Raw genomic sequence first — 22,739 nt, 5'->3', positions numbered from 1 at the left:
CTAGATTCTTGTGACCACTCACTTCATGATAATCTGCATTCAAATTGAAGTTTCCTCCTGCTTGGATATGGCTTTTTGAGTTGTCTCAATCACCTTGGCTGTATCTATAATTGTAACATCAATGTGCATAAAAATCAAGCCAACCAACCTTGTACCTCTCCAAGAGCTTAAAAATGGACTTTCTGATCCAGTTATAATTAAAACTTGTTTTAATTATTGGATTGAATTAACCTATAGTTAAAACGGGTGAATAGTAAATAATTGCAAGGTTAGAAAACTGTGTAGATTTTTTGTTTAATGAATTTATTTTGAAAATTTATTAAAAGTTTAAAATTTTAATTACTTGCTAATATTGTCAATCCTTTCATTATATCAATGTCTAGTTTGGATATGAACTTTTCACTCTCGTATAAATATGTCAACTCTTGGCTTGTGTGTTAATACAATAAAAAATATATAATGTTATTTTAAAATATAGATTCATAAATTATGTTAAAATAAAAAATTAATAAAAAAATTTAAAAAACCAGTCTTTTTTATTATATTATGAGTATTTTTTTAGTTTACTATAAGAGAATTATGTATATTTGTCACAATGAATTAGAGTTTCAGTTGCTCAATTTTGCTTGACTTGAATAAAATATATATAAAATTTTAAAAGTTTAAAATCTTATATTTATACACCTAAAATTTTTTTCACTAATTTATGCAATTGATAAATAAATATAAAATGGTGTTTACTGTGATTTTGCAGCCTGTGAGGCCAAAAAGGGATGGTTAAGTTGTGATAGTTTCGAAACAAGTGGGATCTTTCAATAATTTTGCTAAAAGCCAGTGAAGATATGGAATGTTGACCCTTCGTGGAAGCCCATCGTAAGGAAGGCAGCGGATATGCAAAGCTAAGTAGAGAAAGGTAGGGTTTTTTGGAGGCTTATACATTCACTTTTATCTTCTTCTTCTTCGTCGCTCGTTTCTCGTAAGACAGTGGAAAAATGTTGGACATCAATTTATTCAGAGAAGAGAAAGGCTTCAACCCTGAAATTATACGCGAGTCGCAACGGCGTCGCTTCGCCAGTGTTGAACTCGTCGACGAGATCATTAAACTCGACAAAGAATGGCGCCAGCGTAATTATTTTATTCACTACTTGAACTTTAATTTTCTTTTATTTTCACTTTTGTTTGTTTATTTTGTTTGTTCTGCGTAGGTCAATTTGATCTAGAGAATATCCGGAAAGAGATCAACAAGATCAATAAGGAAATAGCTAAGCTCAAAATTGTGAGTTTTTTTGGTTATTTTTTCTTCATTATGGATTTTGATGCCATGAATGTTTATGCTCTGTTTGGTTGCTAAGAAATCATCGGTAGAAATGAGAATATAAGAGCTACTAAAGCAGCTAGAAATGGAAAAGATATGAACATTGTACTGAGCAAAAAAATTTAGCAGACTAACTAAATAAAAATGGAACTTTTTGTTTTTAAAACTCTTTTTTTCTAATTAAAAAAAAAAAGTCGGCATTATTGAGTGGTTGAAACTTGGACAATTTTTTTAATGCTTGTACTTATTGGTTCTTTGCCATGGTGCTAGGCGTTGGATCAAGAGTTTTTGAACTGAAATTGAGTTTGTTGAGTATGTAACATGGTGGCCTTCAGATTGGTCTACATACAATTAGAGTGCTGAAATTTGTGCCAACAAACACAGCCTAACTGAAATTCTTAGAACACTTACAATTGTGTTTGGATGCTGAAGCAGAATGTTTAATATGTGCTTGCTGACGTGACTATAATCAACATAAATATATCCATGAGTGTTCATTGTTAAAGCATTTTTAAAATTTGAATTTATAAAGTAACATGTGTGGATTTCTTATTTGAATATCTTCTGTGTTGGGTATAAAGGCAACCTAATGTTTGCTTACAGTTGAACACTTTAATCTTTTGTTTCAAAATTCTTGGTGTTCATTGTGAAACTGAATTCTGTAATTGTCTTGGACAAAGTCAAAAGATGATGCAACTGAGATGATTGCAAAGTCAGATGAGGTCAAGCGAGCAACAGCAGACAAAGAAGTTGAAGTTCGTGAGGCATGGACTGTATTGAAATCAAAGTTGGAAATAGTTGGGAACCTCGTGCATGATTCGGTACCGGTCAGTGATGATGAGGTTTGTGACTTGTCTGAGTTAGTTTACATATATGTTGCATAATGCTGTAGGTGATGAAATGGGAATGATTTGTGTAGGCAAATAACGCTGTGCTTAGAACATGGGGAGAGAAAAGAATAGAGCCAAAACTGAAGAATCATGTTGAGCTTGTTGAGCTTCTTGGAATTGCAGATTTGAAGAAAGGTATTAAATAACTTGTATTCAGGCTTTATTATTTATTTGTTTTCCCTTTTGGAGATGAGACGCATATCTTTTAGTTGTTTATGATAGGTAGTCCTTGGAATGATGAATAAATCTATGATTGAGTGATTTGATAATTCCATTTCACTATCATTTCTGGTTCTATTATGCTTTAATGATGTTCCAAATAAGTTTTATTCTTATTGTTATTTATTATTATTATTATTTTTTTAACTTTGCTCAAGCATATGCAATTTTTGGTTATTTGAGTTTGTATGAGCCAAAATCCTCCATTTGGAGCCATAGTAAGTTGTCCAATTTTGTTACTTGAACTTGACCTTAATTTTTTTTTGGTCATTTGTGTTGTGTGTATAAACTTCATATGCATCACTATTTGGTAGCAGATTATTTGGTTTTTTCCTCAGTGTTAAAGCAATTCTATTCACTTTTCGTCATTTTTTTTCTACTTCCATCCGTTATAGTATAGTTTTTACTGATCTTATGCCTTGAAATAGGTGCTGATGTTGCTGGGGGTAGAGGATTCTACTTGAAAGGAGATGGTGTTCGGCTTAATCTAGCTTTGATAAATTTTGGTCTAGATTTCTTGGAGAAAAGACAATATACATCATTACAAACTCCATTCTTCATGAGAAAAGACATTATGGCCAAGTGTGCTCAATTAGCACAATTTGATGAAGAGCTTTACAAGGTTATGTTCGTAAATTTGTGTTAATACATATTATCTTCTCTTTATTTTTTCTACCATCTGGTCAAAAGAGCTGATTGTTGGTATAAAGTTGGATTCCTTTCACAGACACTAATGTGTCTTTCAATCAGATAAATATAAATGCTGAACTAAAATTGCTGTTCCTTTTGGAATTTCATGACTACAATTTGAGCATGACTTATTAGTTGATGTTGATAGGTTACTGGTGAGGGAGATGATAAGTACCTTATTGCGACATCTGAACAGCCTCTTTGTGCTTATCATATAGATGATTGGATCCATCCTTCCGAGCTACCTCTAAGGTGATGATCTTTTGGAGCCATTGTCGCCATTGTCCCTATTGCTACGAAAGAGTTCTTGTTTGTGGTTGCTTATGGACATTACAATTTCTTGATCAGATATGCTGGATACTCATCGTGCTTCCGTAAAGAAGCTGGTTCACATGGACGAGATACTCTTGGAATTTTTCGAGTTCACCAGTTTGAGAAAGTGGAACAATTCTGCATCACCAGTCCAAATGGAAATGACTCATGGGAAATGCATGAGGAAATGATTAGAAACTCTGAAGATTTTTACAAAATGGTATAATGACTTTCTTTGTTTTTCTTTCAGCATGATTATGCAATTGCACATATATCTCTCTATTATTCGTCTCTTTACTTATGGTTAATTATTTTGCTATCTTTGTTATATCTCTGTCCAGTAAATCTGTAGGGAATCTGTTGGATAAACAGGCCAACCAAATGTGACATGTCAATTTTTGGATTTCTGGCTCTGTTTTCTACCCTTGAGAAACAAAATACAAATTTCATATTTGCATGTGTTTCTATCAAGCAGACAATCATAGTCTGATTCCTATATCTATCTTTTTTAATGGCAAAGTGTGGATGAACAATCTAATAATTCATGAGGAATAGTTTGGCTCTAATTGAATTTTATTTACATGCAGCTAAACATCCCGTATCAAATTGTGGCCATTGTCTCTGGTGCTTTGAATGATGCAGCTGCGAAGAAGTATGATTTGGAAGGATGGTTTCCTGCATCGCAAACCTATAGAGAGTTGGTATCATGTTCGAACTGTACAGATTATCAATCGAGAAGATTGGAGATTCGATATGGTCAGAAAAAGGTATGTTCTGTTTACTTGTTCCTAGTTGGTGCAGGCCAAGCCAAATAATGTGTAGTTTGCTGCCCTTATACACTTTCCATGAAACAATGTATCATTTAATATTATTTCTGTGGCCAGAATTCTTACAAACTCACGATTATGCTTTTGTAACTATGAAATATTGCAGAGCAATGAACAGATGAAGCAATATGTGCACTTGTTGAACTCTACACTTACGGCAACAGAGAGGACTATTTGCTGTATCCTTGAGAACTACCAGAAGGAAGATGGTGTTGAAGTACCGGAAGTCTTACAACCATTCATGGGTGGCAAGACCTTCCTGCCTTTCAAAGCAAAACCAGTTGCGGAAGACAAAGGTAAGAAATCTAAGGCTTAGGCATATCCTCTACGAACATTTTGGAAGACTAATGCAGATAGACTCAGATGTTAAAGATCTGCAAAATCTGATTATTCTTATTGGAAACAGTAAGAACTGAGTTAAATTGTTGTGTAATGAATTGCCAAGAAGCGGGACAGCCTTATTTTGTTATGCATGTCTTAAAATTTTTTTATTATTATTAATACAAGAAGCTTGAAACTGAAAATTATGCTAATACAAGTGGATTCTGGATCTAATACAAGTATCAAATAAAGTTACACAACCTGCAAGATAGAACATACAGTTTGTATGATAGTTAGAAGCAAGAGTACTATTGCCGCAACAGTTGTTGTGCCTCTCCATAGATTGTTGAAATATACTCTTTTCAAAGTGGCCTTGATGTTGTTCCAAGGACTGTTGTAGTGTTCTTTGAGCTGCTCACATAAGTTATGGTATGACGATTGGCTATGAAGTATATTAAGTTTGTTAAACATTTTTGCCACTGAAGCATTGTCTCCCATATGATTGGAAATAATTTGATTTCCAACAAGTAAATCTACATCCTCTTCAGTATTGATAAGATAGTCCATCAATTCAACATAATTGCAAACTTGGGAATCATTTGGGTAAAGACACTGCTCCAGGGCAATAATGTTTCTGAGTAGACGCTCAGTCCCATCGTTTACTAATAGTTGTGGTATCTGTAATTCATGGACTTCAAAAAATGGGATTAACTGTTTTCGCTTTTCAAATTTTATATCAAATAAGCTCTGTTCTCCTTCAGTACGAATATACTTAAACTTTACACCTGACTGATGTAGCTTCACTGCACAAGGTAAACTATCAATCCATTCTTTGGCTGACGCTGATGCTTGGTAGTGCTTGAGTAGAGTGATTCTTCTCCAATCTGTGAAATGTCTAACTGCCCACTGGGGGGGTAAAGCACTTAACTCCACGCTTATAAATGCCGAAAAGAAGTTACAAGAAAGCTGCATGAAGGTAGCAGATATGTGAATGCCAGTTAACCTGTATATTTCCTCAAGGATAAAGTAAGGAAGTTGATTTTCGAATAACTGCAAGTCTGTGCATAGAGTATGATGTAGTGGAACTGTAGCAAGTAATATGTCTCTTCTATCTTTTAAGTGTTCTCTTAAGAAGATCTCTATGATGAAGATAGAATCATATAAAATCATCATAACAAACTCAGGATTTAGAAGTGTAGATGCTTCTGCATAACAAGTACGAATCTTTTCTTCGTTGTCCTTGATGTGACTTAGAATCTCATCTATTTTCTCTCTTCCTGTCCGTTTAAGAAAACTTTTCACATACTGCTTTTTTTTCTTTTCCATGTCTGCTAAGTCTGGTTTGTCATAGTGAAGAGGACCAATAGAAACTAACTGAGGAGTGAAAACTTCGTCATTTACTCTTCGAATCCTTCTAGGCACCCTGTATATACAGCACTGATCAGGATCAGACTTGAACTCCAGGCTTTCATCAGTGTCATTTTCCAACTTTTGGATCAGATCTTCATGTTTTAGGGCAGCAGTCATTGTTCTAAAGTAAAAGGCGGATAAAAATAGTCAATAAAGCTGTTGAGCCAAGGAGAATGATGAATGAAATGTAAGAGCAGCATGAACTGACCTGAGTTGATTTTCCTTCTCTGGAAAGCCACAGCTACCTCGCAGCAGGGACGTGTTACTCTTGTGGTTCCTGGCCTTGTATATGTGCAGTTCACAGTAAGTGTATATTTTAAAAGAATCAACGGTACAATCAGGTGGGTTCTTTTTAGAAATAATAAACACAATGGAATCCTATGAACGAGGGGCCACGTGGAGAAAGAGAAAAAAGGACTGTGCTGACGTATAAAGCTACCGTTATGGTCCAGTTGTTTTGAATTTAAAGGAAAAGTGCTGATGTTGGACTAAAGTAAGGTCGGGGTTAAAAGCTACATTCAAAAGTACAGGGGGTTTTGGTTACTGGAGTATATCTGAATGTTTGGGAGGGAAGCTGATTTAGAAAAGGCCACATGGTTCTAACGGTTAAATCAAACACGTTGTCGAAGCCTTATAGCCGATTTAGTGTTACTTATGGAACTTCCATTTTCAGTTGTTTGACCATTCAACATTTTTCACGCACGCCCTCAAAGAAGGAAGATGTGGACGCTAGCAAGCATCAAGGAATTGCTTCAATTCTAGTGGGTATTTCAAAAATTTCGAGTTGAAGTCGTCAATTTCATATTTCAGGCATAAATATTCATCAATAATAACACAGTTAACATCAAATAATTCAAATAATGAACCCTAAAAACTCTTCAAAAAGATGAGACTTGGAATATTATTCATAAAAAAATTTATTTCTGTAACCATTTTCATGTTCTTATTATAATTACAAGTGAATTTGTATATTACACGAACAAATTACAATCCTTCAACACAATAAAACAAATCATCACTCACAATTCACACACCAAAACTCAAACACAAGCAACAAAATAATACCACCTCAATTAATCACCATCAAAACACCAAATAAACAAGCAATCCCATCACCAACCCCACCACGTTATAACTCAAACCACTGATCTTCCTCAACCCCAAAGAACTTGCTCCGCTGGTGGGGGTAAAGTTCCCGCCGGTGGTGTTCGTTGTCAGCACTAGCACCATCCAGTCCTCAGCACAGCCGAGCCCGGCTCCCGTGTAATTGGCACTCTTCAAGAACTTTGTGTACTTGTAAGTGTATGTGAAGTTTGTGAACACAAGACTTGGCACCAGATCGGGCACACAAACTGACAGTATAACTCCTTCTTTGGTGCTTTCCGGGAGAATTTTGCACTCGCTTAGAATTTTGTCGGTGGCAAAGCTTTGCTGGGTGGACACTGGGGTGTTTACACCATTGGTGGCGTTGCATTTATAGTCCTCTAAATCTTTTGCAATCTTTTTAGCCATGCACTTTGCTTTTTCGTTCTCTGTGAGGTGTGGTTTGCGTATTAATGTTCTGTAACTGTTGAGTCCTTGGAGAAGATCGTCTTCGTCCCCTGCAGAAAATAAGCTACCAGATTGTAAGCAGTTCAAAAACTATAAAATAAGCTACTATTTATATATGATGTGATTATCCAAAAGAATCCCAAGCAGAGGGAGGAGAATTGTACCGCAGTGCACTCCACGAGGAAGAAAGCATATTGCTTGGAGGAGCACGAGGAAGAAGAGGCTAAGTTTGAGACCTGCCATGTATGTGTACTTTATCAAAAAAAGGGGAGTTTGTATGTTTGCTAAATAATAAGACTGCAGAAGAAAAGACTAGAGAACAATGAAGTACATATTGGCTTCTTACGGTTGTGATTTTCCAGGGCAATTTAAAGAGAAAGCTTCCTGGAATCGAATTCTTAATCATTGCTTACGGTTTTATCCATATATCTTTCTTTATCGATACTGGCTTCAACGTCAAGCTGCTTGCAGAAGCCGCTTAGAATAATCTCAGTTCTCTTTAAATCCATATCCAACTAATCATAAGTTGTTTGGGCTCTTTCTGAACGTATAAAATATGAAAAATATGCAAATATTTGAAGAGCCACTAGAATTAAACGAAGTCTGATAAATTACAGGCTGAAAATTACGAAATCTACAGGTGATTCAAAAGGGAAAAAGTACTTTCACTAATACACAAAAGAAACAAGCAATCCCAAAAGCAAAGCCACCCAGCTGGGATATCCCAAACCCACCTTTGAAACCAAAGAATTTGCTTTACTAGCAAAGCTTCCTGCAACAGTGTTGGTAGTCAATACCATAACCATCCAATCATCTTCCGAGCGGACGCCCACGCCGATATACTTGGTGTTGTTTAGATACCTTGCGTAATTGGTGCGTGTATAGTTTGTGAGCACAAGCGTTGGAACCAAGCTGGGTACGCAAACCGGCAGCACAACGCCGTCGGTTGTGGTGTTGGGATCAATATTACACTTGCTTACGGAGTCGTTGTAGTTGGCTGATTGCGGCGCGCTGGCGGCTACAGTGGTGCTGCTGCAAGGCTTATCGTCAAAGTCATTTGCAATTTCGTCGGCTAGACATCCAGCTTTGTCATTCTTTTGGAGGGCTGGAAGGTTTAGCAATGTCCTCTAACTGTTAATGCCTTGAAGAAGAGTGTCCTTGTCTTCGTCTGCAAGCAGGCAGGAAAATAACAATGAAGAGTTTTACAAGTTTCAAATACGTCGGAAATGCTGACTATCTTCATGATTAATCAATTTAGTTCTTGTTTCCAATGTTAATTAGCCTCTGATTTGTGAAAGAAAAATGTTGAAATCTGAATATAGGAAATTATCAACTAGTTAATCATAGACAATTGCATTACAGTGTTTCATTCTTCAACAGGGTCATGTAAACAAGCAAAAATTTGCCTGAAACTATTGAAACACTACTTGATTAATTAGTTTGCACATGATTAATTAGTTCTTCAAGAATGTGTCGTACATTCTTTCTATTATAAGCATTGTTTTAAAATCGGATTGGATATTAGTAATTAGACCGAATTGATCTCAGATAAATTGAATAAATAATATCAAACTGCAAGTCTAGTCATAAGATTGAATTGCCCTAAGTTACACTAAAGACTAGACTGATCTGATTGTCATTCTAAATCAAAAACCTGTTTTAAAATTTCATTATATTATGTTAATGTAACCTATGAGCTAGGTAAGTTAAATACCAATCAATCGACCAATATATTGACCTTCAATCTAAATCTAAAAACATTAGATTTACTCATAAATTGGTGATTGACGCGTTGGGTTAATAATATAGTTTTAAAATAAATCAATATCAATAAATTTATTAAACAGGTGTCAGAAAAATTTACCAAAATATTTTGATTCTTAAATCTAATTATCATCAAAATGTTCTTTTATTTTTGAATTATTCAAAGATAAAAAATTTTTTAATAGCTAGACTTAACCACTTGATTTTACTTTATATAACTTGTTGGCAAGGGATTCTTCTTCACCTTTTGCTCTTTTTTATCATATAAAACTATGTTTGAGTACCCAGTTGGATTATGCTTCCCTCAAGAAAGCTTCCAAGTAATATTTATCTTTATGAAAAAAATACTAGTACAAGAACAAAGAAAGATAAACCCCCAATAAATAAGAATTGATTTTGCACGTTAAATAGTGAGAGAGTATATAATTCCTTTTCGAGTACACGACTTGAGGAAGCAAGATAGCTGCATGAAGGAGCAACGCGAGGAAGAAGAAGGAGCCAAGTTTGAAACGGGCCATTGTGGATATCAAATTGCAACAAGAGAGAAATGAACTATCAATTATGCAACAGTAGTTATATATCAAGCAAATGGAGTTTTTAGAGTTCAATTTGCTGAGCTTCTTACTCTATATAAGCTCTAAAACTTTTCCTCTCTGGATATGTCTTCAACAACGTACAAGAAGAGTCTTCACAGGTGCCAATTTATGAGCTCGCTAATGCCAGAAAAGTTGATTTCCAAATGACAAGTATAAGTTGATGACTCCAGTACGTGGCTGCTATGCAAAGCGCCGATTACATCGTTCTGATTCAGATGTTAATACCATGCTTTAAGCTTTATCCAAGATTTGCTGCAAATCAACAGGTTCAAATGGCTCCCTCTCTCATCAAAGTCGTCCAATTTCACCGATGTCTCAGCTGCATGCGACTGGCACGACACATTCCGCTACGTATTCTTACGTGTCTATGCAAAATGCGTAAAATTAGGAGCCAACTTTCACATCAACACCCCATATTATGCATATATATTACATGATTGATTCCTATATACCTTATTCTCCTCCTCAAGAGTGTTGGCAACAAGAACCTCAGACTTATCGTTTCCAAGGAGTCAAACACCCTTCAGAGTGTTAATTTCAGAGAAATATGTCTTCTAATGATCAGAAGTTCCCTCCCCAGAGGCACGAAAGGCAGCCTCGAAAAGAACACGTCATGGACCCAAGCCCTCAGTTTAACAGCTGCGACCACACGCCATCAAACAAACGACGCGTATGGCTATCCAGAATTGATGAATGTGCATAGTGTTAGTGTTAATTGGTAGCTAATATAAAGATATTTTTCAGGGGAAGGTGGCGCTGGTGACTGGAGGAGACAACGGGATCGGACGAGCTGTGTGCCACTGCTTTGCGATGGAGGGAGCCACCGTGGCCTTCACGCATGTGAAGTCTCAAGAGGACAAAGATAAACAGGATACTCTTGCGATTATAAGGAAATCCAAGGGCCGGGAAGCGCAGGATCCCATGGCAGTAGCGGCGGATTTAGGATATGATGAGAACTGCAAAAGGGTTGTTGATGAGTGGTGAACGCGTGTGGAAAAATCGATATTCTTGTTAACAATGCGGCTGAGCAGTACAAAGCAGGCTCCATTGAGGAGATTGATGAGCAAAGGCTCGACAAAGTCTTTAGGACTAGTATTTATTCCCACTTACTCAATGGACTAATATTTACTCCATTGAGGTAACAATTTACGAATCGATATATTTTGTAACATTCGAGCACGTAATTGATAATTAAAAATCTTTCAATACCGGTTTAATTGTGGATGATACACAGGCATGCGTTGGAGCATATGAAGGAAGGAAGCGCCATAATCAACACAACATCGGTGGTTTCATACAAGGGAAACCCCAAACTGCTGGACTACACAGCGAGTAAGGAAGCGATCACAGCGTTCACAAGAGGGCTTGCACTGCACCTTGTCAACAGAGGAATACGAGTAAACGGTGTGGCGCCTGGAGCCATCTGGACTCCATTGATTCCTGCATCATTCAGTGAAGATGAAACTGCCAAGTTCGGGTCCGAAGTGCCCATGAAGAGAGCTGGTCAGCCTATTGAAGTTGCGCCTTGCTACGTGTTTCTGGCTTGTAACCATTGCTCCTCCTATATCACTGGCCAAGTCCCCCACCCTAATGGTAAGTGTTTAACATTAACTACGATGCATGCATTTTCTACACTACTAATAGTTGATACTTCATTAATTCGCCTTTAATTTTGGTTTTGCAGGTGGGGTGGTTGTGAATTCTTGAAGATGTGGCTTGTTTCTATAAACTCTATCCCTGATAAATATATAATACCAAAGTGTCCTAAGTGTCTTCTTTCTTTGGTTATGTTGTAAGCCCTCTGTTGTATGGTTTGTGCATGTAATGTAAATAAACAAGCTACAGGTTTGGGTGTCATAAAATGTGTCTTAGGGTTCGAAACTTGGAAGATAATACAAGAGAAATTATATGCTGGGAGGATTTACAGTTGCTTATATATGTAATACTGTAAATACGGGCAGGGTATAAATGTGGTATAGAAGTTAATATATGATTGGGTAGGGGTAGATTTGTCGTTGAGTTTAATTGCACTGGGCTCAAAAGGACGCATTCTAGAGCAGTTCCTTCCGTTCTAGGATCCGAAATTGCACGTCTGTGTTCTCTGAAAACACTAACTCTACCTTATATGATAAAAAGTTCAACAGACAAACAATCAACAATCAACATTCATAATGAAAATATCCATGAACATAAATAGGCTAGCTTACTAATGGGGTTTGAATTTAGGAAGCTCTCATTTTCTGACGTTAATTTATTAACACATTGTATCAACCGAGACGGGAAACCCTTCTTGAGTGACCCCGATTCCATGCCAAGGCTATTCATTTAGAATGCAAATAATGAGCACAAATTTTAGCTTTATGATGTCCCTGGTTCAACAGTCTAATATAACTAAATATGTCTTTACAATAGTCTAATCAATCTGAGCTAATAATTAAATCACAGTTGAAATCTATTTACTCCATTTAACCTTGCTAAAACGTTATGATTCTATCCAAATTTAACATTATTCCCGACCGGACTGGTGATCCAAATTTTAAACACTTCTTTTATGTTTTAATCACTTACACTTGATTCTTGATAGTGTTTTAACAGCAGCTTCTCTTACACGTTCATATGATGAATTGACGAGATTGTTGGTCAGAAATAGAAAAATTCGGACGATCGAGCTTGCTAAACAACTTAACTTCCCTTCTACGAGCGTTTCCACAGACGTGTCCGCCTCTTTCGACCCACAAGGGCACGTGGACTCCTTCTTCCGCCACGCTTTCCTACGTGTCCTCCTCCTAACTCTCTATAAAACCGTCACCATTTTAAGTTCATCCTACTCCAGCTTCTTGCACTCTATATGTTCACACTTGAGCCATTTTCTCCATCAAGACTGTCACCAACTAAAGCTTCTTTTACTCTAAACGAAACCCGTCTGAAAACTCACCGGAAGAGTTTTATTCCGGCAACGTTTGGCTCGCAGAGTCAGAGACTCATCAATAGATTGGGAACAATGGCTTCTGCTAATCAGCAGTTTCCTCCCCAGAAGCAGAAGGCACAGCCTGGAAAAGAGCACGTCATGAACCCAATTCCTCAGTATGCTTGCCAAGAATACTCGCCATCAAATAAGCTGAAAGTATGGCTCTTAATGTAAGAAACTGTGGATCGTTAAGATAAATCAGTTTTATCTAATGAAATTCAAAAAAATTTTGCAGGGAAGGGTGGCGCTGGTGACCGGAGGCGACTCCGGGATAGGGCGAGCGGTGTGTCACTGCTTTGCGCAGGAGGGTGCAACTGTGGCTTTCACGCATGTAAAGGCTCAAGAGGACAAAGATGCAAAGGATACTCTTGAGATGCTGGAAAAGGCCAAGACCTCGGACGCAAAGGACCCGATGGCGGTGGCAGCGGATTTAGGATTTGATGAGAATTGCAAAAAGGTTGTTGAAGAAGTGGTGAAAGCCTTTGGAAGGATTGACATTCTCGTCAACAATGCAGCTGAGCAGTACAAAGCAAGCTCGGTCGAGGAGATCAACGAAGAAAGGCTAGAGAGAGTCTTCAGGACGAACATTTTCTCTTACTTCTTCGTAACCAGGTGATCAAATTTCTTTCAGAAATGTTTCACTTCAAATTTTGGTAACTCAAAATGATGCTATAATGGCTATGATGTTGTTTCGTAGGCATGCTTTGAAGCATATGAAGGAGGGAAGCTCGATAATCAATACAACATCAGTCAATGCTTACAAAGGAAACGCCAAGCTCCTTGACTACACATCTACCAAAGGAGCGATTGTGGCATTCACCAGAGGACTTGCTCTCCAACTTGTGGAAAGAGGAATACGTGTGAACGGAGTGGCACCGGGACCGATCTGGACACCTTTAATTCCTGCATCTTTCGACGAAGAGGAGACTGCGAGTTTTGGATCCCAAGTGCCCATGAAGAGAGCTGGGCAGCCCTTCGAAGTTGCACCCTGCTTTGTGTTCCTTGCTTGTAACCATTGCTCATCTTACATAACTGGGCAGGTCTTCCACCCCAATGGTAATTTCTTTATCATCTTACATTTATACGCATTCATTAGAGATTGATATTGATATTGATATTGTTTTATTTATAATTTTGTGATTTTGCAGGTGGAGTTGTAGTGAATGGCTAATTGTGTTCTCATCAAGCTTTGGCAGTGTTTTGTTGCGGGCTTTCTAGGTTCTGTGTGAGGAACTAGAGTCTTTTTTTGCACATTTTAACTGTGTTTCTGCTATTATCATATGGAATGCCCCTGTATGTGGCAACCCTAGTTTTTTGTATGTGTGCCATGCAAGCCCAACTTGGAAGAATAAAATGGCATGCCTTAAATGTAGTTTTGCACCTTTCTCTTGTTGCTTGGTTTATCTGAAACTATGTATACGAAATTACAATTACTATCTCAAATCTTGCATATTGTATGTTGCTTCACAAAAGACTTGAATGAAGGAAAATGAAATCTAGATTTATCAGAACATTGATAATGCATCCAAAAAATCTGTAAGCCATTTTCCAACCACATGTACCGAAGTAACATCATAATCTATCAAGCAGATGCAGACTGCAAGAGCAGGGAGCTAGCTTGGCAGGGGATAAATATGCAATAGAAGGTCCTATACTGTATTCTACCAAGGATTTTTGTCCGGAAACCATGTCTGTATAAGCACGCACAAATCTGAATATTGATGTTGTTGGCACTTTATATTGTCAGAACTCATGTTTAGGTGACACGGAGAAGTGAACAGTTCTGAAATGAACTGGGGATGTGGACAATTATGAAATATGTATGGGTAAGAATAAGAGTAAGAAAAACGGCCAGTTATGAAGGTAATTTATAAGGGCAGCCATGGATAAAAGTAAGAATGGGAAACATGGGAGGGATTGCGGAAGAAAGGATGAAAAAATTGAGAGAAAACACAAGGTGTAGCCTCGGTAGCCTTTCTCCACAAATTAAGGGGAGATCCTAACTTTTCAAAAGTTAATAGAACAATAAAACTATTGTATACCCATTTTAAGCTCTCAAATAAATATACAGTTATATGTTATCATGTGATTGTACGATTTTAAAATAAAAATAAATTAATATTCAATCATGTGATGATACATACAAATATGTACCCATTTGTATACTCAAATTGAGTACACATAATATTGCTCTTAATAGAATTGTGTTTAGTTTTTGTTTTTATTCTTTGTAAACACTGCTATTATTCAACATAAAAATTCTTTTTTCTTTTTTTTAAATTGTTTCTGTTGTTTGAATTCATTGTGAGAGAGCTGAGTGTTGCTGTGTCCCTAACACATATCTGCGCCAATAAGAAAAAATATTTTATAAGCCAAAATGTTAAAAAGAGTAGAAAATGCATACTCCCATAGACGAAGAAACAAATTAAAACCGCTTAGAATGTGTATTATTCATCCAAAATTTTACACTGTTTTTGTATTATTCATGGAAAAAGATAATCAATATTCTTTGGAAAAGTGAAAAAAGAAAACAGACTCGATCAAAAATGGAAAAGGATAAATGTGTAGAAAATACAACATCCACCCTAATCTACAAATCAACATGGAAGAACAAAAAAGGTTATAACCTTAGATCTTACTTTATCATGTGATAATTTGATGATAAGAATTATATGTTGCCGTGATCCATCCTGCTTGCAGAAATTAGGAAGACTCTCCAAAGCAAACCTCAACACCATTTCCACCAATTCCAGCAACCCAGCACTGGAATCCGCATGACTCCAACTCTGTTTTTACTTTATCAACAATTGTTCTGGATAACACTGATTACTTTGGTCAAGGTAACATATGAATAATATTACAATGAAGAACATAGATATAGTTACATAAGACAGAGTCTTGGTTCAAAGCTGCAACATGAAGCAATTGAATGAGGTTTGACGTTAATACATTGCTAATGTTATGCAACATCCCTAAACTCATCTTCATCATATATCTATTGAAAACCAATCCAAAATTTATCTATATGGGCTCACACAAAATCAATGAAGAAACCAAAGTGATTTTTTTCCCAATAAAAATCCATTCAAAAACTCAAGGAAGTTCAGAGTTTTTAGCTGGCACAAAACTGACCAATGGAAGCTGCATTAATTGATATTGACGGCAACAAATTAGACAAGGCCAAGGATAAACAAGAAGATGGAATGAAAAAACTATGTCACAAGTATTTCTTACAACAAAAATTAGATCTAAATGCATACATAGAATGCATATGACTTAGGGACGGAAAAAGAAAGTGAAAGTTTTGTACATTTAGCAATAAATTAAAGTTATTGATCATGCTATCACACCTATCACAATAAAAGAAGCAGATGAGAAATTAATTGTCCAAAAGAAAAAAAGAGAAAGGGGAGAATATCACGGAAGTATGATGTAAAGAAATTCAAACTGAATATAAAAGAGGATACATGCTGGCAACAGTGTAAGCACACAGCCCCCACCCCCAGCTCCAGTCAACTTGGAAGGTAGTCTGTACTTCAATGTTGTACGAAGAACAGTTTCTATCACAGCATGGCTGACCCCCATACATTGGAGCAAACCTTGATTCATTTCCATCAACTCTTGTAACTTCTCTTCCTTCTCAGTTACAGAAAGGACATCAGGAGCAGGTGACTCAATAAGGGTAGACAGTTCCTTGCTGATTGAGTCAACAGCATTAAAAACAGAACTCATGGCATAAGGATGCCTGAAGGTCCTCTCTGAAACACCGCCAACTAATGCCTTTGTGTTTCTCCCAACTTTAGTGTTAGTGATGAGCATTTTGAGTGGCGTATTAGACTTGATGGGTGTCAGATTACCTGACCTGAACTTGATAATGTTGCCTGTTGCATGAACAAAAAATTGCAAACATGTCTAATACAGCACTATCTTGCATTAGGAGAAGCAAACACTTCCATAAATTTAGAATACATGAACTCAGACTCAACTGAACATCACAGGTGTTCTTGTGGTCCTATTTCTTCTGAATTAAGCAGGAGGTAGTGAGTAATTTACAGTGAAAGGGGACAAAGTTCTTTTAATTTTTAGAGTAATTGATCATTAATGCTATTTTGACCCACAACATATACATCCTCTTCAAAAGATTTTTTTCACACTAGTAGTTTACTCTTTCCAAGTTCCAACATTTGTACAAATTTATTTCCAAGTGCTTGCCCCATTTCACACAACATCATTACTTGAACTGATATCAATAATCTATGACAGAATAACTAATCAATATTCTAGGCAACATCTGGGGAGTCAAAATTTAGCCTCTACATACTCTCTTCAATGGTAATTTTCTGAAATTATCATTGAGTAATACTATGTGTACCCACTTTGGGTACACAAATGTATACACACTCATATGTGTCATCATATGATTGGTTATTGTTTTATTCTTAATTTAAAATCATTCAATCACATGATGACACATATGAATGTGTATATATTTGTGTACCCAAAGTGGATACACATAGTTTTATTGATTATCATTATCTTAAAAATTGTTTTTGTATTGATTTATAATCTATCAAATACTTGATAATTTGAAGCTTTAAACTCCAAAACCTGCTCACTACAAACAAACAAGTGCAACCATAAAAAATGGACAGGTACACAAATTTATTAGAGTAGATCACAAAAATTGCATACCATATGTGCTGACTGTATTGTCAAGTCCAGATGGCTTTCCATGAATTATCTTCTCACCTTCGAAAGCCCATTTATTTAACAGATCAAGATCACTGTCCCCATATGAAAGCCATCCTTGTTGGTTCTTATCCAAACTCACACAATCTGAGTGAGCCAATAGAGTAGCTATCAGTGAGACACAAAAAGCAGCTGATGAGCCAAGGCCTGCACCTACTGGGAGGTCGGATATAACCACCACTGTGGCAGGCTTAAACCTGACACATAAAAGAACACTATTAGAGAGCCCAATAGCAAAAGAAATCAGTCAACACCACTGAGTGACTCTGGATGTGTACCCTTGAATGGAGGTGTACAACCAGATAAAAGCAAACACTCCAGTAGCAAGCTCAATTCTAGCCTCAGGAAAGCTTTGTTCTTCAACTAGAACTGAAATAGATCTGATGGTTTCTCTTGAGCATGAGGTGGGTGTTAACGGGAAAGGACCACCCAAGTGAGAAAGTGTTTCTCTAATTCTTCCAACAGACCATGAAAATTCCAATCCCAAGTCTTTCAGAGTGAGCTTGAGTGTATCATCATTCTCTGTATAAAAGAGCACAAACGAACAGTTTACCATTTCAAGTATATAAAAGAAGATGAGAATAATACTATAAATTAAGAAAGCATAATATTTATTCTTAAATCTCCCATTGAGACCCAACAAAGCATATAATTATTGGCATCCATGAATCAACTCAGGTTATTAATTACAGTGAACATTTTAACAAACTGTAATTTCTGACTCGCTTCTCAGAAGTGATCTCTAATCAAAGAACCAAAAGCAAGAGGAAAAATACAACATGAACCATAGAAGTGAAACGCTAAAAGAAGAGTTATTACAAAAGCTGAAAAGGGTTACGTCAGATCACCATTTAAAGCAAACCCAAATCAATTTCCAATAAGATCTCTTTTTCCCCCACCTCCATTTTAAGCCAATTCATCAAATACAAATACCCAAAGCAAAAATCTCTCATGAAAAACCCCATCTTTGCATAATCAAAAGGGTATCTCCCAATCACCATTGCAAGCAATTCCACATCAACCCAATTCATATAAACCCACTTCCACTCATTCAACTCACAAAATCAGCAAAAAGGGATAACCAAAAAAATAAAAAATGAAACACCCAGAGCATCAAACACAAAAAGACATTTACCAGAATCAGAATGAAAACGAAGAGAACAAGAAGTAAAGAGACCAATGCTGGCGGCTACGGCAGTTGATCCATGAACCACGGCATGTTCTCCGGCGAGTATAACTTTCCCAGGAGCTCTAGCTTTGATCTCCATTATTAATTGCCTTATACAATAATTTTATTTATTAATAAAATGAATAGGATTTGGTGCAGAGGACGTTGGTTAATTAATAATGAATGAGTGTGAAAGTGGAAGTACTTACAAAAAGTAAATCAGTCAGCAACCGAAAGCGTTGCTGCTGGAAGTTGGCGGAGAAAACCCAACATAGATTCTTGTTTCTGTTTCTCTTCTTATTTATACATCGTTGGTCGGCCCTGCCAACGGTACAAACAAGTATTATTACTATTTTTCAGAATAATAACGTATTAAAAACAATGAAGTAAAATAATAACCTATTATTATTTGCCCATTTATCCAATCATGCCATCAATTTGCATCCATTATTATTAATTTATACAATCATATTATTAATTTATCCAAATAGATAGTCCAAATTCATTATTAATTTAGACTTGCTGCTATCAACTTATTTGTATAACCTATTTCTAACATAATTCATTATAAATATGATATAATTGAGAAATATAATTAATCGATGCGAGATACATATGTAAATCCGATATTTTTTCTGTTTTATCTTTACAAATCATGAGCATAGGATGACAAACTCACCTTCATTGAGCTCTAGTAAAATATGTGAAAAAGGTATTTCAAAAGCTAAAATGAGAAATTTACCATTTTAACTACAATCCAAGCCCCCCATAGCCCAACTCTAAAGATCCCAATCCAAATGAAAATATGAAGATAAGTTTCATGTTGAATATTAAGCCACCTAGTAACGTTTGATCAAAGCAAAATTTTAATCTTCCCAGAAAATGTATTTCAAGAACTCTTTTCAAATGAAATTCTTATCAATACCTTCATAACCAATACATAGTGACATCTTCTTCCATATTTGACATAACAATTTACATAAAGAAGAGCTGAGACAGGGACAAATGGTCTTTCGATCTTAATTTCCAACTATACATATATGTTCCCCTGAGATGGTTGCTGGAAATGAAGAGAATGCTGGCCCCTGAACAAGTTCATTTAGTAATAGTTTCAACATCTGCATTATTTTTATACAACCTCGATGGCACCTGAAGAAAGACTTGTTTCAGAAGGTGTTACAAAGTGAACAAGTGAAAATAGAATGCCGTGAAACTTACATAAATTTATTGGAAATGGCCTGTTTAGTTTAGTGACTTGTTCCTTCGGCAGCCTGGATCTCTTCTTTCAGGGTGTCATGAAGAGTCTCGACAAGGTTGAGTAAGAATCCATCTGAACCATGTTTTGCCACCAGGGAAACTGACACAGGAAGATTGTCATACATCCCTAGTGGGATGTTCACCTGTAAATGAAACCAATTTCCGGAAAAGGCAAATTGGAAAAGTAGAAAATTAAAAGGTCTTGTAGAAACCACATTGGAATGTGAGTGAGAGAACCTGACAGAATCCTGATACTCCAGCAATGGCAAGCAAGCTAAAAGCCTTGGCCATGTCAACTTCAAAGGCAGCTGCATCCATTTGTAGTTTCGGTGGAGGACCTCGAACTGTAGGGTAAACAAAGACACCACTATCCTGATGGAATATAATTCAGATGAGACATACCCCATTTGTACATACTTTGTCTACAACAGATCTCAGGTTAAAATTGAAATGTTTTCACAAAGACAATTTATAGCTAATTATTATTATGCCAGTGGAATCATGTTGATTCATATCTGAACTTGAGAATTCAACTTGAAAACATCTAACAGAACTGAGAAAAACTGTGTTCTTCAGTTTATAATGGAATATTGTATGAGTGTCTTGTTGCTTTAGTAGACAGATTAGAGGCTTATATGAATTTCTCAAGAAAAACTTGGACTTATGCTGCACTGAGAGACAGAAAAAGAGTACCTCAAGAAGAGCAGTAAGAGCAGCACGTAATTCCACCCTCATAGATTGACAAGCATCAATGTTATCTGCCGATGTTCTCATCGCTTCCCATACCTGTTCATATATTCCTGGACCAAATTCAGGTTTCACTGTAGTTACCCAATCGCCATGGTTCTTCTTGACTTCATAGCTATTCGTCCAATAGTAATAAAAGTCAAATATTAATCAAAAAGTCCTACAGGTAAAGTGAATTGATTAAGAATTCTACAAAATTAAATTGAAGCTGATCTGCACCTTTGTAGCAACCTCATGGCTCTTGAAAGAGCTGCCAAGGTTGGTATCTCTTGATCATTATTTTCTTCCGTCATGAAATTCTTCAAACTTGGAACTTTGTCCTTGACATAGTCCCCCAGAATTACGTTCTTAACAATATGACCTGCATCCCCAAAGACATGACTAGTAAATTCAAAAGGCCTAATAGAACATGACTGGTAACAGATCTATATGGCAAATTCACCTACCCCCAAATAGTTTCTCCACTGCTTTCAGAAGAACTTGAATTGTCCGATGGCTTGGAATGCTTGAAAGTCGTACACAATCTTCAGCAACAATCACTTGACTAGGTTTGACAGGATGCATACTGGATGACTCCAGCAGAACTAGACCAACCTGCTTCAAGATTGTAGGATCCCTAGCAAACCATCCTAGATGAGAACTTGGTGTGAGAAGAATAAATCACCAAATTAAGGATCGATAAAAATTATCCACGCCATGCATAAAACAAAATTTGCAGAAGAATATAAATCACAATATTACAGATAATAGCCAGTTGGTCTATTTGGTACCAAGTTCTTACCCACAGTATCGAAAAACTGTGACATAGGAATTACTCCAGCAGTAGAAACAGCACCAATTGAAGGCCGAAACCCATAAATTCCACAATATGATGCAGGTACTCTTACACTTCCTCCAGTGTCAGTTCCTGTAATCAAGAGAAATTTTAACTGATATGGACAACAAGATAAGACATTTATGACCTATAAGAAAGAAATACTGACCCAAGGAAAAATCTACAAGCTTTGCAGCTACTGCAACAGCTGATCCACTAGAAGATCCTCCAGGTATCCGGTCAGGTGCACATGGATTTTTGGGTGTTCCATAATGTATATTTTCTCCATTTATACTGCCATACCAGTAGAGGGAGTCAAACATCCATGAATTATGAATTGACAAAAAATGACTTGTTTTGAATTATTTCAAAAGAGTAACACAGAGAACTCTAACCTGTATGCCATTTCATCCATGACAGTTTTACCAATACATGTGGCACCTCCCCTCAAAACAGCCAAAACAGCCGGAGCCGTTGAGGTGGCTGCCGAATGAGTCCTTGCCCATTCAGGATGTCCAAATCCAGTTACATATCCCTCCACATCAAATCTGCATTGTAAATAAATAATAATAATAACAGCCAGATCAATACATCAAAATTAAATCAGTCTATAAATTACAAAGCACGAACTTTGACAAGAACACAAATGAAGCTAAAAGGCGTTGAACCCATAAGCTGGAACGATCCTATGAACTTAAAAAACCACAAAGATACTTCAAATACTAATGTTCCTACTTATCATACTGATATGATGAGAAAATCAGAATCGAAAGTACGAAACACAAGGAATTTAGAACAGAGGTACTTGCATGTCTTTGATTGCAAAAGTGAGGCCACTTAAAGGAAGTGGATGAGGTGAAGGGACCGGCTGGAGAATCAATTTTTCGACGAAAGCTCCATAATCCGTGTCTCCTGCCATTACTTCCACTGCTATTGTTCTCACAGTGAATTTGATATGGTTGGCTCAGCTTTATCCCTAATGTTATCAAAAACAGAGAAGTTGTTGAAAAACTAGATATCCAGCCAACTAAATACCTTTCAGCCGATGCATGGACTGCAAGACACATGCTCACTTTGTTGTCTATTGCCATTGGATGGGGGCAGAAAATCATTGTGCATATGAATAATAAGGACCGTGCCT

At 36.6% G+C, this 22,739-nt stretch overlaps 6 protein-coding genes and 1 pseudogene across 7 annotated transcripts; 3 read left to right on the top strand and 4 right to left on the bottom strand.

Moving 5' to 3' along the window:
- The first annotated feature begins 860 nt into the window (after positions 1 to 860).
- On the top strand, positions 861 to 4,777 carry LOC123209010 (serine--tRNA ligase-like). The gene is made up of 9 exons (XM_044626715.1): positions 861 to 1,125; positions 1,206 to 1,276; positions 1,996 to 2,157; positions 2,235 to 2,340; positions 2,853 to 3,046; positions 3,263 to 3,366; positions 3,463 to 3,646; positions 4,014 to 4,193; positions 4,360 to 4,777. Exons 1-9 carry the CDS (start codon positions 993 to 995, stop codon positions 4,567 to 4,569), a joined length of 1,344 nt encoding a protein of 447 aa, XP_044482650.1. The 5' UTR covers positions 861 to 992; the 3' UTR covers positions 4,570 to 4,777.
- On the bottom strand, positions 4,691 to 6,303 carry LOC123209011 (UPF0481 protein At3g47200-like). Its single transcript, XM_044626716.1, has 2 exons — positions 6,193 to 6,303; positions 4,691 to 6,105 (listed from the first exon to the last, which is right to left on the bottom strand). The coding sequence occupies exon 2, from the start codon at positions 6,099 to 6,101 to the stop codon at positions 4,827 to 4,829; it is 1,275 nt and encodes a 424-aa protein (XP_044482651.1). The 5' UTR covers positions 6,102 to 6,105; positions 6,193 to 6,303; the 3' UTR covers positions 4,691 to 4,826.
- Positions 6,304 to 6,883: 580 nt separating this feature from the next.
- On the bottom strand, positions 6,884 to 7,896 carry LOC123209015 (uncharacterized GPI-anchored protein At5g19250-like). Its single transcript, XM_044626718.1, has 2 exons — positions 7,700 to 7,896; positions 6,884 to 7,585 (listed from the first exon to the last, which is right to left on the bottom strand). Exons 1-2 carry the CDS (start codon positions 7,776 to 7,778, stop codon positions 7,068 to 7,070), a joined length of 597 nt encoding a protein of 198 aa, XP_044482653.1. The 5' UTR covers positions 7,779 to 7,896; the 3' UTR covers positions 6,884 to 7,067.
- Positions 7,897 to 10,442: 2,546 nt separating this feature from the next.
- On the top strand, positions 10,443 to 11,602 carry LOC123209013 (annotated as a pseudogene).
- A 1,134-nt stretch (positions 11,603 to 12,736) lies between these two features.
- LOC123209012 (NADPH-dependent aldehyde reductase 1, chloroplastic-like) lies at positions 12,737 to 14,306 on the top strand. The gene is made up of 4 exons (XM_044626717.1): positions 12,737 to 13,019; positions 13,099 to 13,475; positions 13,561 to 13,919; positions 14,012 to 14,306. Exons 1-4 carry the CDS (start codon positions 12,744 to 12,746, stop codon positions 14,032 to 14,034), a joined length of 1,035 nt encoding a protein of 344 aa, XP_044482652.1. The 5' UTR covers positions 12,737 to 12,743; the 3' UTR covers positions 14,035 to 14,306.
- A 979-nt stretch (positions 14,307 to 15,285) lies between these two features.
- Positions 15,286 to 19,843, bottom strand: LOC123197506 (mevalonate kinase-like). Of its 2 annotated transcripts, none has more exons than XM_044611828.1 (7): positions 19,706 to 19,843; positions 18,990 to 19,101; positions 18,748 to 18,890; positions 17,891 to 18,134; positions 17,556 to 17,809; positions 16,331 to 16,744; positions 15,286 to 15,685 (listed from the first exon to the last, which is right to left on the bottom strand). In XM_044611828.1, exons 3-7 carry the CDS (start codon positions 18,878 to 18,880, stop codon positions 15,567 to 15,569), a joined length of 1,164 nt encoding a protein of 387 aa, XP_044467763.1. In that variant the 5' UTR covers positions 18,881 to 18,890; positions 18,990 to 19,101; positions 19,706 to 19,843; the 3' UTR covers positions 15,286 to 15,566. The 2 variants fall into 2 exon arrangements, with proteins under 2 accessions (XP_044467763.1, XP_044467769.1); XM_044611834.1 differs by having other exon boundaries at positions 18,790 to 18,890.
- LOC123197499 (amidase 1-like) lies at positions 19,680 to 22,609 on the bottom strand. The gene is made up of 10 exons (XM_044611823.1): positions 22,408 to 22,609; positions 21,994 to 22,146; positions 21,768 to 21,892; positions 21,566 to 21,691; positions 21,231 to 21,413; positions 21,004 to 21,145; positions 20,731 to 20,899; positions 20,275 to 20,409; positions 19,999 to 20,180; positions 19,680 to 19,929 (listed from the first exon to the last, which is right to left on the bottom strand). The coding sequence occupies exons 1-9, from the start codon at positions 22,515 to 22,517 to the stop codon at positions 20,028 to 20,030; spliced, it is 1,296 nt and encodes a 431-aa protein (XP_044467758.1). The 5' UTR covers positions 22,518 to 22,609; the 3' UTR covers positions 19,680 to 19,929; positions 19,999 to 20,027.
- Between the last annotated feature and the right edge of the window lie 130 nt (positions 22,610 to 22,739).

The sequence above is a fragment of the Mangifera indica genome, chromosome 2 (assembly GCF_011075055.1).
Source record: "Mangifera indica cultivar Alphonso chromosome 2, CATAS_Mindica_2.1, whole genome shotgun sequence".
NCBI lineage: Eukaryota > Viridiplantae > Streptophyta > Magnoliopsida > Sapindales > Anacardiaceae > Mangifera > Mangifera indica.
The sequence above is the reverse complement of the archived record's forward strand: the minus strand, read 5'-3'. Positions and strand labels throughout refer to the sequence as shown.

What these genes read in the sequence shown, in the direction of transcription:
- LOC123209012 (XM_044626717.1), top strand. Translation starts at nt 12,744, where the DNA reads ATGTTCACACTTGAGCCATTTTCTCCATCAAGACTGTCACCAACTAAA. An exon ending in TCTTACTTCTTCGTAACCAG is followed by an intron (nt 13,476 to 13,560) that starts GTGATCAAATTT and finishes GTTGTTTCGTAG; the next exon opens with GCATGCTTTGAAGCATATGA. An exon ending in GCAGGTCTTCCACCCCAATG is followed by an intron (nt 13,920 to 14,011) that starts GTAATTTCTTTA and finishes GTGATTTTGCAG; the next exon opens with GTGGAGTTGTAGTGAATGGC.
- LOC123209015 (XM_044626718.1), bottom strand. Translation starts at nt 7,778, where the DNA reads ATGGCAGGTCTCAAACTTAGCCTCTTCTTCCTCGTGCTCCTCCAAGCA. An exon ending in TCCTCGTGGAGTGCACTGCG is followed by an intron (nt 7,586 to 7,699) that starts GTACAATTCTCC and finishes TATTTTCTGCAG; the next exon opens with GGGACGAAGACGATCTTCTC.
- LOC123209011 (XM_044626716.1), bottom strand. Translation starts at nt 6,101, where the DNA reads ATGACTGCTGCCCTAAAACATGAAGATCTGATCCAAAAGTTGGAAAAT.
- LOC123197506 (XM_044611828.1), bottom strand. Translation starts at nt 18,880, where the DNA reads ATGGAGATCAAAGCTAGAGCTCCTGGGAAAGTTATACTCGCCGGAGAA. An exon ending in TTGTACACCTCCATTCAAGG is followed by an intron (nt 17,810 to 17,890) that starts GTACACATCCAG and finishes TTTATGTGTCAG; the next exon opens with GTTTAAGCCTGCCACAGTGG. An exon ending in CAATACAGTCAGCACATATG is followed by an intron (nt 16,745 to 17,555) that starts GTATGCAATTTT and finishes TTCATGCAACAG; the next exon opens with GCAACATTATCAAGTTCAGG.
- LOC123197499 (XM_044611823.1), bottom strand. Translation starts at nt 22,517, where the DNA reads ATGGCAGGAGACACGGATTATGGAGCTTTCGTCGAAAAATTGATTCTC. An exon ending in ATGGATGAAATGGCATACAG is followed by an intron (nt 21,893 to 21,993) that starts GTTAGAGTTCTC and finishes CTGGTATGGCAG; the next exon opens with TATAAATGGAGAAAATATAC. An exon ending in AGTGGAGAAACTATTTGGGG is followed by an intron (nt 21,146 to 21,230) that starts GTAGGTGAATTT and finishes TTGGGGATGCAG; the next exon opens with GTCATATTGTTAAGAACGTA.
- LOC123209010 (XM_044626715.1), top strand. Translation starts at nt 993, where the DNA reads ATGTTGGACATCAATTTATTCAGAGAAGAGAAAGGCTTCAACCCTGAA. An exon ending in CGACAAAGAATGGCGCCAGC is followed by an intron (nt 1,126 to 1,205) that starts GTAATTATTTTA and finishes TGTTCTGCGTAG; the next exon opens with GTCAATTTGATCTAGAGAAT. An exon ending in CTGAAGATTTTTACAAAATG is followed by an intron (nt 3,647 to 4,013) that starts GTATAATGACTT and finishes ATTTACATGCAG; the next exon opens with CTAAACATCCCGTATCAAAT.